Below are 17,277 nucleotides of genomic sequence, written 5' to 3'. Positions count from 1 at the left end.
AGGGAGAGGGAGGGAGGGAGAGAGAAGGAGAGAGACAGAGAGAGAGAAGGGAGGGAGAGGAGAGGGAGAAAGAAAGAAGGAGGAGAGAGAAGGATGGAAGGAGAGAGAGAAGGAGGGAGGGAGAGAGGGAAAGAGAGAGAGAGAAAAGAAACTGTAATTGATGTTATCCGGAGAAAGCGCCGTTTCCACCACTTTCACTTCAGAACCCGTCAGATATAAGGAGGGAGCGAGCGAGAATTTCTCGAGACCTTTTTAAACATCTATATATCTCACCTTGTTGTTGTGGGCGCTTCCTCCCCCCCTTTCCTCCCCCATTTTGCCTTCTTCAGGGTTAATTCATCGGAAGGCGAGCAGCTTCCGCCTCGACCAATCAGGACTCGGCACTGGCAGCTATAATATAGAACTAGAGCCAGTCTTCACTCACAGGCGTTGCAGCTCCCATTAGATCCCAGTCTTTTTATTATTTCGTTCCGTTTCCATCGTCGCTTCCCCCCACCCCCTTCCCGCTCCCCGCCCGCAGTCCTCCTGCCTTCTTCGCGCCACGATCCTGAACTCCGATGAGTCCCGTTATCGCAAGCGTCCTCCAAGATGCACCTGCTTTGCTAGAGATCGGGGGCTAAGTCACCGTGAGGAGAGGAGAGAGGAGAGGAGAGGAGAGGAGAGGAGGAGGCGGGCGGGCAGGCAGGCGGCAGGAGACAAGGAAGGAGAAGCCAGGAGCCGAGGGAAGAGGGCAACTCCCGGGCGAGAAAGGCAGCAGCGGGCGCGCTCTCTGACACTCACACGCACCCACCCGAGCCACGAGCCCGGTAGAGCGCAGGGGGCGGCGAGGGGGAAGCCGAAGGGGGCCGTTTGCTCCGTGGACGGCATGCTGCTCCTGAGAAGAACTGGGCTCCTCCCGCTTTGCCTAGGCGCGCTTTTCCTCTCCGCCGGGCTGGCTTGCGGGCCGGGCCGGGGTTTCGGCAAGAGGAGACACCCGAAGAAACTGACCCCTTTAGCCTACAAGCAGTTCATCCCCAACGTGGCCGAGAAGACGCTGGGCGCCAGCGGCAGATACGAGGGCAAGATCACTCGGAACTCGGAGCGCTTTAAAGAGCTGACCCCCAATTATAATCCGGACATTATTTTTAAGGACGAGGAGAACACGGGAGCCGACCGGCTGATGACCCAGGTCAGAGACGCGCCCTTCGCCTCTTGCCGACCTGCTCGCCTTCCGGCCTGGGGAGGGGGAGAGGGCTGTAATCCGCCAGCATTGCCTCCCTCCGGGGCTCTCAGCTTCCCGGGCGTCGGCGACCCCGGTCCCCAGGAGCTGTCGGGGAAGGGGTGCGCCGACGGGGTGGGGGAGAGCCCTTTGGGGATAGCAGGTCTGTTGCCGCGACCTTCCTCCTCGGAGGGAGGAAACTCCGCGTGTGAATTATGGCAGCCTGATAGTTGCAGGCAGGGCTGCGCTCGGCCGCTCCCTGCCCCGCCGATTTGGTTAGCTGGCGGCTTTGCCTGCTGCTCGTGTTAGCCTCCCACCCCACCACCGATCTATACCCGCGAGGATTCTGCCTTTCCCTTCGGAGACCGAAGTCGCCCGCCTCCGCTTCTTTCTCTTCCTGACCAGGTTGGTTTAGATTAACCCTCTTTCCCCGTCGCCTCGCGCAAGCCGCGAGGATGGCATCTGCCGCGGGCGATTGTGAAGTCCAAGGAGCAGGGTGATAACAGTAATAATAATAATCATCATCATCGTCAAAGGCGGCATCCGCTGGGCTCTCTTTGGCAACTGTGTCTGAGAGCGCATTGATCGCCTTCAAAGATGCTCACGCTTCCTCCCCTCCGCCCTAGACCGGTGAAACCACCCGAGGGGGAAAGACGAGAAACTTAATCAGCACAGCAAACCCGGGATGGAAGATCGCGGGTTGCGCGCCCAGCTCTCACGACCTCAGAGGACGAGGACTAAAAATAGGCGCCCACCCTCCGTCCCTCGATCAGCTTTCCAAGCGAATAACGACCGAGAGCTGATTCGGTCAGGCGGAACTCTGCGAATCAGGCTCCGCTCCACCTCCAGAGTTCGGGCGGCTCTTCAAATTCTCCACCGCTCTGCCAGCCTCGGGCGACTGCCGTCGGTTGCGTCCCCTTCCGAAAATAGGTCAGCTGCCTTTCCTTCCCCGACCCCTCCCGCGATCCTGAGGTTTAAGCCCCACTTTCAGCACCAGAGAGCTAGCTCAGTTCCTCCCGAGTCGCCCCTAGAAAGGCGGAGGGGGCGGCGGCGTCCTTTGCTCGCGTCCCACCCTGCAGTTCGGCGAGGAGTTGGCTTGGGGCTACGGGAAGCGCACCTGCCCGCCATCTCCGTCTGACCACCTTAAATTTCACGGGACCTGGGAAGGTTTGGAAGCCGTGTGCGACGCGAGTTCCAACAGCTGCCGAGGCCGCGACAGCGCTGCCTCCAGGATAGCAAAGGCCCCCCGAGAGCAGAAGGCGCTCGTCAGAAGGCGAGGCGAGGCGACGGTGGGACCAGCGCCCCTGGGGTTCAAGCTCCCGGGTGGCGTTCGCGCCCTCCTGGCTTCCTTTTGGCTGCGTCCTGCCCCTGCTCCCCCTCCCCCACTCATCTTCAAAGACGCGCGAGCCGGGCTAGCTGTGCGGGTGCAAGTCAAACGCATCTCGCGTTTTCGGCTCCACTTACTCCTCTCTGATCGATCGCCGGGGCTCGGGTTTCACCCTGGAGCCTGGCTACAGGAGGCCGGAGAGGCTGGGGACTCCTGGCGGGTCTGGCAGTGACGCGAAAGCCACAGGAAAAACGTTGCCAGCCGCCGCCGCCGCCGCCACTGTGCGCGGCAAGGGGTCTTGTGCGTGCGCGCCCGCGCGCCTGACTCTGCCGGTGCAGGTCACTTTCCTTCGTGCTCCTCCGACATCCTGAGAAGAGCAAAGGAAATGCACCTGGGCGGGTCCTACTCCCGGAGAATCCGTCTGGAAGCTCCTCCAGGTGTACGGGATTTTACGCCAGCGCTAGTGAGTTGGGGGGTGATGGGAGTGTAATCTGGACGGCCTGGGAAGGAAAGGAGAAGATGTGTCTGGAAGGGAGGTAAATTTGGCTGGATTCGTGGGGTCGAGGATGGGGAGTAGAGAGGCAACGGAGAGGACCGGGAAGCGTAGCCCCTTCTGACCACCGCCTTTCCTGTTCTTCCCCGCCCCCACGCGCGCTTCCCACGCGCCCTGGAGCTCCCTTGTTAGGTGGATCGAGGCACCTGCAAAGCAGAACTCCCCACTCCCCTGCTTCTCCGTGGCCGGCCTCCTTGGCAGCCTTCGCTGAAGTCTCTGAACTTCTGACCTTCCGCCAACTTCCCTCAGACGCAGCAAACACCGCGCCCCAGCCCCGCCACGCTAGACGCACTCCCGGGAGCTTCCGCCATCGCCTCTCGCCTCACTCCTTTCCGGATTCTTCGGCCGACCAAGGCGCGCTCTGGCGAGGGCGGAAAAATAGCCTTCGCTCGGGAGCAAAGAGCGGGCTCCGGGGCAGATTTTAGGGGACGTGCGCTGGGACAAGGGGATGCTCGTGGAGGCTGGGCATGAAGGCAGGAAAAGAAGCGAGTCTACTACCCTCCGCGGCGGCCCTCGGCGCCCGAAGTAGCGGGCAGATTCGCTAACAGAGAACGCCGCTTGGCGGCGGAAATGCACCTGGGCGGCCCCGGGTCTCCGCCTTGACCCTTGCCTCACGCAGCGGCCAGGCAGCTTGGACACGGCGGTCTCCCTCCTGGGGCGGGGCCGAGAGGGGAGGGGAAGCCGGCAGAGAAGCGTTCACCTTTCCAACCAGCCACCGCCACCAGTTAATATTAACTAGAGGAGGGGAGGAGAAAGAGGCAAAACCTGACAGCTGCAGGGGGAGGAATTTCTCCAGGCAGGTGACGGCGGCCTTCTAGCTGCCCCCCCCCGCCTCCCGTGCCCTACTCCGAACTAGATCTATGGGGGACGTAAGGGTGCCAGACCAAAGCTGCGATTCGTCTGGGAAAAAAAACACGAGCCCTTTCTCAGCCCGCTGCAGTATAAGTCCGTTAATGTTCTCTTAGCATGTTTCGGGGCTTGAATGCGCGGGGGTGGGGGGGTGGGGGCGGCAGGAAGTCCCGCTCAATCAAGGAGGCCGAGGTTGCACCCGATAGGATTTATTCCTGAAGAGATACCCTACGCGTGCCGCCTTCCTTCTCAGCAGAGGGGAAAAGAAAGCGAAAAGCGCCGAGGCGGGAGAAGGTAGGAGTAATCTGCATACTTAGGTCAGTTAGCTCCCCCCCCCGCAACACACACACACACACACACACACTCGGCCCTTTTCTGCCCGAGCCGTTCTGCAAAAAGAAAGGACCGGGCAGATAAGATGCCTTAGAGGAGTGATGGAAGCCAAAGGTGCTCAGTGCTGCCGTCTTTGTAGCCGGCTCTGTAGATCTTTCCTTCCCCTCTCCTCGCCGGCCAAGTCCCCTCCGCGTGCTCGAGAACCCCGAACCGGCTGAGCTCCGCTGGCTCTTCCTCCAGTCCAGCCGCGCGCCTTGGGCAACCGGCGTCGGATTCTTCGTAGCCCCAGATCTCTCGGCTCTTTTGGACGCTCACGGAAGAAGCGCAGTTCCATCCGGTCGGCAGAGATCCTGGATCTACTGTTGGTGCGGTGAAGGGGTAGGAAAAACCCACTCGTGTTTCCGCTTAACCTGCCCACCGAGTTGGTGTGCTTTTTTACGCATTCGCCTCCCCAGCAGCAGCCTTCTGACATAAACCAAGATGACGATTATTTCTTAAATCTGCCCCCACCCCCCCACCTCCCACAAAGATGTCACTCTTAAAGCAGTTATCCGCAGCAGCGATTTCTAAAACTGTTGAGGTGTATCTCTCTTTGCCAGCCTTCATTCAATAAGATGGCAACTACAAGTTCCAGAAGTGGTTTTTCAAGAGGCCTATCTCTTAGGAAAACCACCTTTGGGACAACTGTGGCCTGGATGGCTGAGAATCTCCATAGATGCAAGTTCCAGAATGCCCGGGCATTTGGAAATTATAGAAGCCATTCTTTTAGAAAAGAGAAAGTTGGAGTGAGGGTGTGTGGAACTAGTGTGTGCAATTTCTCCCCTTTTGCAAAGCAATCCCACTTGGGTTTATACCAAAGTAAACTCCATTGAGTTCTACAGGGTTAAACTTCATATGGAAGAAAATATATAAAAGGCTAATAAAAGAGTGCCAAATTCACCCCAGTTGGTCTTAAAGGACAATGTTGCTGATGTTGACTCTGGGGGGGTGGGGGGGGAATTGCCTTGCTGGCTTATACTTCTTGCTGGAGAGGTGAAATGGTAAAAGGTATTCCTGGGAGAAAGTCTAAGAAATTGCCAAGTGTAAAGTCATTGGCCTCTGGAAAGGCTTGTTCTAGAGTTGCTGTAATCTTAGAGGCCTATTTATGCTTTGCAACAAAACCGCAAAGCTCTACAAACTCCACCTCCTCTTAGTTATTTTTTTCTCCCAGAAATCCTTTTTTTATTATTATTATAATGCAATAGAACATTGACCTGTCTTTTATTTGCTTTTTGTGGGTGCTTCTAGAAAGATGTTGTCCCTAGCTTTAAAAGACTAATTCATGGAGTTTGAGATAAATGAACGTTGGTTTGGAAAGGATTGTTTACTTTCAGAGGCCACTTGCTTAGAAATCGGCCTCACTTAAAAGTTTTGAAGGCTGGCCTTTGGGGAGAGAATGCTAGGAGATTACTAGTAGGATACACCAAGGTCCCCCTTGCTTCCTTCTCCATTGAATCCACAGTCTGTGGGAACTTATGGCCAAGTTGCTAATGACTTTAGTTTCCAGGGTCATGGAATCCCAACGCAGCCCCTAGCTACAGATCGTAGAAGCTCAAACAAGTATTAACAGGGCCAGACCAGAGGAAGAAGTGAAACATCTTATCTATTCACAAATAATAATTAATGAATTATATATTGGGGAACATCCATCCTGGATGGATGAGATTTGCAAGAGCCTAAGGATTGGATTGGTGCAGAATCGCAGACTATTGTTAGGCCAGCAAAATTTTAAGTAGGAAAACTTAAATTTTCTCAGATTGTGAATAGGGTGATCAGAACCAATTTGATGTAATGGTTTAAGGGATTGAGATAGAAAGTAAGAGGTTGAGTTCTGGTCTTGCCTTAGATGCAAAGCCAGTCTGGTGACCCTAGGCCAGTCACTTTCTCTCAGCCCTAGGGAAAGAGGGAATGGCAAACCACTTTTAAAAACCTTGCCAAGAAAATGGAACAGCCTTGTCCAGGAATCATACAAAAACAGGTTTTTTGCAGGTGTGTGTGTGTGTGTGTAGGGATGTGTTTCTAAGTGTATGTGTTTGCTTGCTGAAATGAGAGAAACTTCATTCAGGTACAAAACTTAAGAATTTAACCTTATTTTTCTGTGCATACAAATAACTTGTGTTTATCTAGATCCATATGTCTTCATACCTTGAAGCGGTTTTTGCAATCTCCAAATTTGCAATCTCCAAATTTGGCCCACTTTTTCCTCTTTGGTTCTTTTATAAACCAAAATAGATGCTTCCAGCTGCTGCAGGATCTAAGAAGGATACTTTAAGTCTTCTTCCCATCTCTTCTTCCCCATTCATTTTAAGATGATTCCTGGATAGAAGTCACTCAAGAATATGACATGTGAAGCCAAATGTGAATATCCAAATTCTTATGGAGTAAGCCCCATTAGTCAAACAGGTGGATAGTTTACTTCTCAGGCTAGGAAAGTTTTGTCTTACTAACTTGCATCTTTTCACAGTCAGTCTATATTTGTTAATTACATTAAGTGAAATAGAATTTATTTATTATTAACCTTGCATGTTGCCCCATTCCCAAAGATCCAAGTCTATTCAATTAATCTATTTGGGGAGTTTAGACCATTCAACCATCAAGCTAATCAAGTAGTCTGATTTAGCAAAATATATTACCTCCCCTCCCATTCAAGCTAAAACTAACCAAGTTAGGCATGCTTGTGAATACAACTGTTTAATCATCATCCTTAAAAGTGTTTGGCAAATTCAGTCAATGCCAACAATCTTTCATTTATCTGGGAAGGAAACTAGTTCAGTGGATGTTCAACAGTCATTTTCCACCAAGGAAGTAAGACTTCCAACCATAGCCCATGTCCTGCCAAGGCAAAGTCTTGATTCCAAATCTTATCCTTGAATAAGCCCACCAAAATTAACTAGACAGACATATTAACTATAGGAAACTTAAATCCCCAGCCTAGCTAGCAATGGTTCTGCTCTAATCCTGTCAGGATCCAGTCAATCTCTCTCTCCTAAAATAGTTAATCTATTATTTATTTTATTTTATTGGCTTCTCAACTCCAGTGGGTTCTGGGCAATATACAAAACTATTTAAATATTTTCTAGTCCATCTAGAGGTTCTATTGCTGCCACAGGACACATAATGACCTTGGACTGATTGTCTTCCAGCCTCTTCTCAGCTAAACTGGACAGATGATTTGATAACTGGTAAAGTTGGAGTTCTGTCAAATTGACTTCAGAAGGCAGGTTGGCCAGAGATATTTGTGGGCTGTTGCATCCAGTTTTGGACTGGGGTGACTCTGGGGGAGCCCTTGGAGAGTCATTCTTGGAACTGGGTCTCCCTTTGCTCCCCACCTTCTACCCACAAAGCAGGAGTTTCTCCAAGGTTCAACTTTGGGTCTTAGGATGAAGGTCCACTCCAAGACAGTAGATGTGGTAGCATGTCAAAATCGAGCAACCTGATGGAAGCCTATCTTCCCAGGTCTGGCTTCACTTTCGTGGGCACAGAAGCACAGCTTATTCAAGAACCTCCATCCTCTCAGCCAGTAGAGCTTTGTAGAACAAATATCAGAAGGTCCCTGTGGGGTGGGGTGGGGGAAAAGGGTTGCTTCAGTTTCTTCCAGAGCTTGTGTATCTCTGGTGATATCTCTGGTGTATCTCTTGCTCATCTCCCACCTACCCACTTTTTGCATTCCATCCTTAGGAAAGGGCAAAAAATGCGCAGGGGGTTCTACTCAAATCTCACAAGTAAACGAATTATCTAAAGCTGTGTTTTTCCAGCTTGGCAACTTTAAGACTTTAGATCCCAGGCTTTAGATCCCAGAATTCCCCAGCTAGTTCCCACCTCTTAAAGGTGCCAAGTTTGGGAGGGGGGTAGGTGCTCTAAAATTCAGCTATTCTAGACTTTTGGCTCTGTGGGAACTAACCTGCCTTAGGATGCTCAAACTTGGGCAAAATATCAGCTGCCTGACAGGGGCCTGCAAGCTTTGTACGCTTATACAGGTGGGAGGCTTAAGAACCCTTTAAACAAAGGGGAAGTAAATTATTGTATTGTCATTACCCAGGCAGGAGAGAAAGTCGGGGCCATCTGTTCTGGACTGCAAAGCTCTTGAGATGACCCACCTGGTTGCCATCGGGAGCTGGAAGCTCTCCACAAGTGTCCCCACTTTGGGGTCCAATAGAATATCTCAGCTGGGAGGGAAACGCAGGTCTGGCTCCCTCTGTGGGACTTCGCTTCCCCTGGCCGGCCAGCCCGGCCGTGACAATCCCCCCGACCCCACCCCAGCATCCCTACCCCACTGCGCCGCCGGCTGTTCTTGACTCCCGCCGCCACGCTCGCTTCTCCTCTGCTTGCTCCCGGCAGCGCTGCAAGGACAAGCTGAACGCTTTGGCCATCTCGGTCATGAACCAGTGGCCGGGCGTCAAGCTTCGCGTCACGGAGGGCTGGGACGAGGACGGCCACCACTCTGAGGAGTCGCTGCACTACGAGGGCCGCGCAGTGGACATCACCACCTCGGATCGGGACCGCAGCAAGTACGGCATGCTGGCTCGCCTGGCCGTCGAGGCCGGCTTTGATTGGGTCTACTACGAGTCCAAGGCGCACATCCACTGCTCTGTCAAAGCCGGTAAGCAGCGCGCGCGCGACGTTTCTCTCCCCCCCCGCAAACCCCCGCAGCATCCTCCCAGGCGTGGCGGGTCTGCCAACCTTGGCCCAGGGTGCAGGGAACGCGAGGATTGGTTTAAAACGAACAAGATGATAGCGGACACACCTGCCGGGATGAGTGGCGTCCTCCTCGGCGCTCTCCATTCTCTAGGGAGAAACCGAGATCACCCTTAAACGCACCTCGCTCTACAGGAGGGGCAAGGAGTAAAGTAGTAGTAACAACTACTGTAAAAGGGCAAGGTGTTCCTCTTTATGCTGAAGGGAGTGAGGGGAGGGGGGTGCCAGAGATTTGATACTGCTAGTTGGAAGCAGGAGAATGCTTTGGCTGAGTTTTCCATTTATTTAGCCTCCCTAAGGTGTTAGATGTGAGATAAGAAGGACGGCTGCTGCGAGTACATCCACACAACGCGCGCACGCACACACACACACACGGAGGGAGGGAGGGAGGACTTGGAAGGGCCAGGTTCAGTCCACCCTCCTCCATAGATGCTTGGCCAAGTGCTTGTTCTCTGTCTCTTTCTCTCTCACTCCCCAATCCATCTCAGATGGTTGTTGTGGGGAAAAGTAGAAGAATGGAATATGTATTCTGGTATGCCAGTTTGAGTTCTTGTACGGAACATGGGGTGTAAGTCACACCGTCGTTTTTCAAAACCTGGCAACTCGAAGAAGAGAGGACTTCCCAGAATTAGGAGAGCCCACCCGAGTTCTAAGTCTGAAAAGCATTGGAATAAAACGAACCTTTTCTTTAGCTGCTCCTTTACGTACTACCAACCATAAACTGTTATCCAGAAATCTCCAATTAGTCAAGAAGGACCAGAAAAACGGGAGGGAGGGAGGGAAATGTCAGGGACCTCGTCCAAGTTCCTGGGGGCCTGCAGACCTGAAGTGGCAGGAAAAACTGCGTCTAAGAGGGCTATGAAAAATGTAGAGGGCCGAAATAGCCTCGACTCTCGAGGATGGCTAGAGATTAAACCCTTTCACCCAATCCGGGCATCCTCAAACGAAGGGGATTTGGGGCGTTCTGTCCCCCCACCCCGCACCCCCCACCCCGCTCAATTCCGCTAAGCCCCGCCCAGTCGAGAAACGGCCTTGCGCATCCAATGCTGGCCGGTTCTGTACCCAGTTTCCAGCGAAGGTCGGTCGGCATCTGCTCTTTACCCCAAGTTGGGCGCTTCGATTATTTCTGCTGGGGCACCCTAGGTTGTGATTAGACCCGAGTTCAAGCTTCTGTTGCAATTGCCTCGGCCGCGTCTTCACAGATGGGTGGGAACGAGGGAAGCTGCTGGCTGGCTTCCTTTGAGCTCTGGACGGGTCTTGTGAACGCTGACCTAAGTAAGATTTCCCCTGCAAGAACGGGGCTTAAAGCTAGAGCCCAGTGAGGAACGGAGCGGGTTTACTCAACACAGCGTCGAGTATCCCCTCCCACGTCGTTTCCACGCTATTTCACTACTTCAGAGGGGAGCTGAGACCCCCCCGGACTCAAACCGGGTCTTTCTGGACCCTTAACCAAGAGGTCTCCAAACTTGGCAACTTTAAGACTTGTGGATTTCAACTCCCGTAATTCTCCAGCCAGCACAAGTTTGGAGGCTCTTGACGATCAGCCACAGCTCAGTTTGTCAAAGCCAAACCGTCCCAAGCACACACAGGCACGCGCGCGCACACACACACACCCCTATTACAAGAGAGATCCCGTTAGCCCTCGTTCTGTTCATTTTGGCCACGCGGGGACAAATTACATCAACACGACGAATGGGCCGTTTAAAGCAGGAGAGGATAGAAGGGGGCGAGGTGTGGCGAATGGTACCCATGCGGTAGGGATGTTTCGGAGCGAGTCGAGTTCCTTCATCCAGAGTAGTGCTAGGAAACCGAGGCGGATCCCGCGTACCGCTTTGGAGGCAGCTCCACCTTCACCCTCGTTGGCTCCATCGCCTGCGCGTTTTCCCCCCCTGCGCCAGTGAAGATACAACGCGTTTAAAAAGCAGGCTGAGCTTGGATCGCGGCGCTGAGTTGGTCCTTTGGATCTTACCCTGCGCTCCCCCTGCCCTCTCCTCCACCCCGCCCCCCCTCCCGCCGACTCAGAGCATGTAGGTGACCTCGCGGAAACTTTGTTCGCGTGTCCCGCCACGGATTGGGATTTTTGCCGAAACCACCAGCTCCGGTTTCCTCCCTTGGGGGGGTGGAAAAGAGCGAAGGGAAGCAGAACACGCTTCTCGCCTCTCCGCCGGCCCCGCGGCCCCCGAACCGCTTCAACCGGCGTTGGTATTTCAATTGTGGGGTAATGAAACAACCTGCAGAAGAAGCTCGTTCTTCCTTTTGCCGTAGCTGGGAAAGGGCGGAAAACTTGCCCGTTTCTTCCAGAGCTCCGCTTTTTAAAAAAATAAATAAATAAAATTCAGCCTCAGCTTGTCTCAGAATTGCTTCGTGCTACGAGCGCCCCTTGCTGGTCCGGTTGAGAAACGCAGCCTTCAGGGCGCGCGTGCTGCTTGCTCGCCTTCTGCATAAATTGTCTCTTTCAAGCAAAACAGTTAACAGTAAATGGGTGTGTGTGTGTGTGTGTGTGTGTGTGTGTGTGTGTGTGTGTGTGTGTGTGTGTGTTTTGGCGGAGACGCCTTCTTGTTTTGCTCCCTCTCCTCCTTTGTTGACTGGCGCTTAAAGAAAACACTCCCGAAGTGCCAAGAAACACGCAATCGAGATGAAAAAATAATTAACTGTCTCTAAATATATGAAAAAATAATTAACTGTCTCTAAATATATCGGCTGACGTGAGAACGAAGCAAGGGTTAAGAGAAACAGCGTGATTTGGGGGGTGGGTGTGGAAATTCCATCCAAGGCAGTGGGTAAAACGAACTACAGGACTCGATTCCCCAAGTAAATTTCCTAAAAAGCGACTGTTCTTTTTCCTCTCCGTCTACCAGAGTCTTTAACAATTATTTTTCATTGGTGATTAGCTTTTTGTCAAGTCAAAGACCCAATTTTATTATTATTATTATTATTTGCAAGGTATAGGTTAAAAAAATCCCTGATGCACATCTTAAAATAGTGTGAACTGTAATCCCAGGTACTGTACGTGCCAATACCATATATTTTAGATTTTCAGTTTGCAGATTGCAGGTGGTTAGCTTGCCATAGAATTGGAGATGTCACTTCGCTCATTTAAAGCCCAGTGTCCGTGACAATTGTAATTATTTCTCAAAAAGCAGGGCTAGAAGACTGCTGGATCTTTTGAACTAAGTAAAAAAAGAAGAAGAAGTAAACTGTCTTTGGCATCTTAACTCTGACAGGAATATGTCCATTTGGTCTTCTTGGACTTTTCTTTCTTATGCCTCTTGGAGTCCAGAGCACTGTGTGCAGTGCAGTACATACTACAGGTAGTCCTTGCCTTATGAACAGTTCATTTCGTGGCCGTTTCAACAACGGAAAAAAAGTGACTTGTGATCATTTTTCACACTTATGACTGAGTCAGAATCCCTTGTGGCCACGTGACTTACATTCAGGTGTTTAGCAACTGATTCACGTTTATGACGGTTGCAGTGTCATTCCCTTTTGTGACCTTGCAACCGTGCTGCTAGTTTAACAACTGCAGTGATTCACTTAACGAACGTGGCAAGAATTGTGGTAAAATGGGGGCAAAGCTCCCTTAACGCATCTCTCGCTTAGCAACATAACTTCTGGGCTCAGTTGTGATCATCAGTGGAGGACCAGCTGTATTTTTATCCTATCCTTTCTGAACCGGGTTGTTGTCATTCCTTTGTGGGCAATGTTGCCTTTTCCAAGATTAATGTTCACCTTGGTTTCTGGATTCAGATTCAGTCATGTTGGGATTTTTTAATTTAATGTTTATTTTGTGCCTTGGAGTCAGTGTTGACTCCTGACGTGTCTCTGCGCTCTTCTCAGCAAGGATTTTCAAAAGGGGTTTGCCATTGCCCACTTCCCAGGACACAGAGAGAGAGAGAGGGAGGGAGGGACTGGCACCTGGGTGGCCATTGTGCTTAAAGGCAGGACTAGAACTCATGGCATTATTTCTATCCTGATGTCTTACGCACTTCGGTTACACCAAACTGATTCTCCTGACTTAGCTTGATCCAAACCACAAAGGGAGGGGTAGAGGCAGCCCTCTCTCCTTTGATCCAGGGAGCCAACACTTGAGCCTACAACAAGTGTGAACTCTTGCTGGCAGAATCTGACCTACATTCATGTGGATGCATGCAGAAGGGTTTGGAGTTTTGTTTTTGTTTTGCAAGCAGAGATCTGGAACATAAGCTAGAAGGGGGAAAAAAAATCTCGCTTCTGCCTAGCTTTCTGTTTGGGATCGTTCTGGAGGGTAATCCTAGACAGGGATAATCCTCGACTACCTTGTTGTATTCTATCAATAATGCTCCAAATGTTCCCCACGCTTCCTATAAACACGCAGCAGAAAACTGGAGTAGTAGCAATTTAAAGCAGCCATCACTGAAGTAGTGCACCTGAGGGCCAAGTTCAGAGCATTTCCTATCTCCTAGTTCAGGGGTCTCCAACCTTGGCAACCTTAACTCTGGAGAACTTCAGTTCCCAGAATTACCCAGCCAGCAAAGCTTTGGGAGTTGAAGTCCTCCAGTCTTAAAGTTGCCAAGGTTGGAGACCCCCGTCCTAGCTTGTTCGTTCAACCAGCTCCTAGCTTAAAACAACTTTCTGCAGCCTGTGGCCCTCCAGAAGCATTGGATTACAAACCCTATAGGTTGGCTGAAGATGTTAGGAGGCCAAAATCTCTAGAGGGCAGAAAGAAGAGCCTGGAGGAACAGGAGGAAAACACCAATCAGGTAAAAGAGAAAGGAGGAAATGCATTCGGACCTGCAAGGCTCTGTTATTATAGATTTATAATAACAGTAGCACTGACCAACAGGGCACCAGATTTTTAGTGTGATCTGTCTTGAAAGGATTATTAAAGTGATTAATAAGACGATTAAAGGCCTGGAGATTAAAACATATGAAGAACAGTTATGGGAGTGGTTGGATATGGTTAGTGTGCTGTCCCCCATAATCTGTTAATCAGTGATGAAGCACCTACAACTTCTGAAGGCAAACCGTTCCACTGGTTAATTTTCCTCACAGTTAGGAAGCTTCTCCTTAATTCAAGCTTGCTTCTCTCCTTAATTAGTTTCCATCCCATTTTTTTGGGGGTCTTGCCTTCTGGTGCTTTGGGAAATAGTTTGATTCTCTCTTCTTCTTGGTGGCACCTCATATATTGGAATAATGCTAAACTATCACCTCCGGTTCTTCCTTTCCTTAGACTAGCTGTGCTGTCCCAGCCAGTCTATGGGAATTGGATAGTTACTTAGGAATTGTGAACTGTCCCCTTAAGGGACTGCATCATGGTAAATGTAGTTAAAGGTATCCTGGGAAATGTAGTCCATGTCACGTGACCACATCTGTAATCCTGATTGGTCACTAAATTGACCCTCGAAGGGTGGGGGAGGTTTTCCTCACTTTTTGCTTGAACTCTCTAATTCATGGCAGCTTCTTTCTATCGCTACGAGATGGGTTAGGAGATAACCATCTTTTACTTTTCTGTCTTCTGCACAGAGGTGGATTTGAAGCTGTACAGATGCAGATAGATAACTCAACAAGACATCCATAACAAAGTACATTTATTGGTTCATCAGGTATCCTCATAACTCACGTTTGTAATGAAGTCCTTCTTTAATGACCAATCCTTTGTATATCCGCCTTGTTGGTAAAAGATGGTTATCTTCTAACCCATCTCGTAATGATAGAAAGAAGCTGCCATGAGTTAGGGAGTTCAGGCAAAAGTGAGAAAAACCTCCCCCAACCCTTTGAGGGTCGATTTAGTGACCAATCAGGATTACAGATGTGATCACGTGACATGGACTACATTTCCCAGGATACCTTTAACTACATTTACCATGATGCATTCCCTTAAGGGGACAGCTCACAATTCCTAAGTAACTATCCAATTCCCATAGACTGGCTGGGACAGCACAGCTAGTCTAAGGAAAGGAAGAACCGGAGGTGATAGTTTAGCATTATTCCAATATATGAGGTGCCGCCAAGAAGAAGAGAGAGTCAAACTATTTCCCAAAGCACCAGAAGGCAAGACACCCCCCCCCAAAAAAATGGGATGGAAACTAATTAAGGAGAGAAGCAAGCTCGAATTAAGGAGAAGCTTCCTAACTGTGAGGACAATTAACCAGTGGAACGGTTTGCCTTCAGAAGTTGTAGGTGCTTCATCACTGATTAACAGATTATCAGAGTTGGAAGGGACCTTTTGATCATCTAGCCCAACCCTCCCCACCCCCACCCCGGCCAAGCAGGAGCCTCTACACCTTTTCTGAATGATGCAAGTCTAGTCTCTTCTGGAAATCTTCCAGTGATGAACCTCCCACAACTTCCAAAGGGTAGCTGTTCCACTGGGGGGGGGCGGGGGGGTTATTAAGGAAAGACTGGACAGCCACTTGTTTGAAATAGTATAGACTCTCCTGCTTGAGTAATGGGTTGGGCTAGAAGACCTCCCAGGTCCCTTCCAGCTCTATTTTGATTGGTTGATGCTTAAGAGAACCTGAGGTTGGTGGCTTTGACTTTGCTATACCGTAGCACCCTTCTGAGGTGGGCGCACTTACCTTCGTGCCACCCATACGGCCAACACAAAGTAAACAGATTCCATTCCCACCGCCCACCCAACCACCTGGATTCATCGGGTGCAATTTGATGGGTTCCGAAGGGGGGAGAATCTGCCTTTAAGGGCCAAATCCGGGCATTCACAGGCAGTGCGTGCTGGGCTGTTTGCGAAGGAAGGGAAGAAGTCAGACGAGGTCGTGTGACTGTACAAGAGAGATTTCCTGAGAGGGTGCCTTGAAAATGCCTCTTCCAGCTGGTTTTGGAGGGCCAGGCTCTGGGTTCATGGCTGAGAATCTGATGAGAAGATTAAAGAGGGAAGGGTTTCCACGGAGGGGCGTTTCTTTCAGAGACCACTTCTATTTGCAGAAAGTATCATCCTGGAGATTGGAATGCAAAGGAGGCGATTCCACCCCCCACCCCCAAATATGGGCCCTGAATAGCTATGGGGGGGGGGGAGGAGGAGGACAGGAGCTGCAAAAGAGACAGGGATAATGGGCTGGGGGTGGGCTGGGGGTGCCAGAAGGGCTATTAAGAACCCACCCTTCTATTTCAAATTCAAATACACATCTTGAGTGTTTTGGAAATGTGTCCTGGTCTGTGCAAATAGGCCTTGGAGGATTTGGTGTGTGTGTGTGTGTGTGTGTGAGTGTGTGTGTGTGTGTGTGTGTGTGTGTGTGTGTGAATGGGTCTCAGAAAAGCCTCCCTGCACCTGAACAAATAGGGGGTGGATGGGGGTTAGGGTGGAGACTTGGAAGTATCTCCTCTCTTTATTACCCAGATCGGAATGACAGTGCCGATTCTTTATTGGATTTTAATTAGAGAAGGGTCTGTTCAACAGGGCAAGGTTTTCACACCTCCACTGGTTAGCTGGCATGTTTGCTGAGCTGCTACACAACTAGACCTATTCATCAACACCCCAAGTGTGCAAACAAAGACTAGCTTGGAGTTGACGCTGTTGCTTGGGGTGAGAAAGAGGGTGCCTGAAGATGCTGCTTGCTTCTTCAGATAGGGCACCACGGCCATTCATGCTCTTTACTTCTGCCAAAATTTCTGGATAGGGTTCATTCCTCACCCACCCCACCCTGCTCCCAAAGTGGACAAAGTAGTTGATCTATCTTGTTCTCTTTTCTTTGTTGCTCTTCTTGAGACAGAAGGCATTCTTAGGGTTGGTTTCAAGGTGTAACCCCTTTTTTTTTTAAACTATTACCATCTGGCAGACGGTACAGGTTAATAAAACAAGGACAAATAGGCTGAGAAACAGCTTCTTTTCCAGGGCAGTAGTTCTGTTGAATTAGTATAGTGTAGTGCAATATTAATGCAATATCAGGGGTTTTCAATTCAATGTATAGAATGTGAAGGATGTGTGTTTGTATTTATTTTCATAGTGACAATGTACACTGAAGATGGTATTTAATTTTGTTGTACGAGGTGCAATGACAATAAACTAAACTAAACTAAATTATACTATAAGGGCTCGGCCTGTAAGCCTCAGAGAAAAAGAGGTGGGTGTGAGAGCAATCAAATCTCTAGGACTTCTTGTCCATTATGCTTTTAGAAGGAAATGGGATCTGAAAATAGTCCACCAAAAAAAATAATAAAGAACTATAAAGGGAAGGAGGAAAGAGAGAAAGCGAAGATCAGTTGTGACCTAATAACCTTTGTTGTCAAAAAAAAAAAAAAACAACCAGGAGAATATTTTGGTTTAATTACAATCAAGCAAAGAACCTG

General features: G+C 50.3%; 1 protein-coding gene across 1 annotated transcript in view; it reads left to right on the top strand.

The window, feature by feature from the left end:
* Positions 1-418: 418 nt before the first annotated feature.
* The window catches only part of SHH (sonic hedgehog signaling molecule), a 36,414-nt gene continuing 19,555 nt past the window's right edge, over positions 419-17,277 (top strand). The window contains exons 1-2 of the mRNA XM_026718320.2: positions 419-1,168; positions 8,638-8,899. Coding sequence (XP_026574105.1) covers positions 866-1,168; positions 8,638-8,899 — 565 coding nt within the window. The 5' untranslated portion in view covers positions 419-865. The remainder of the gene's footprint in view (positions 1,169-8,637; positions 8,900-17,277) is intronic.

The sequence above is a fragment of the Pseudonaja textilis genome, chromosome Z, assembly GCF_049901715.1.
Source record: "Pseudonaja textilis isolate UNSWEBS1 chromosome Z, rPseTex1.2, whole genome shotgun sequence".
Taxonomy (NCBI): Eukaryota; Metazoa; Chordata; class Lepidosauria; order Squamata; family Elapidae; genus Pseudonaja; species Pseudonaja textilis.
The sequence above is the reverse complement of the archived record's forward strand: the minus strand, read 5'-3'. Positions and strand labels throughout refer to the sequence as shown.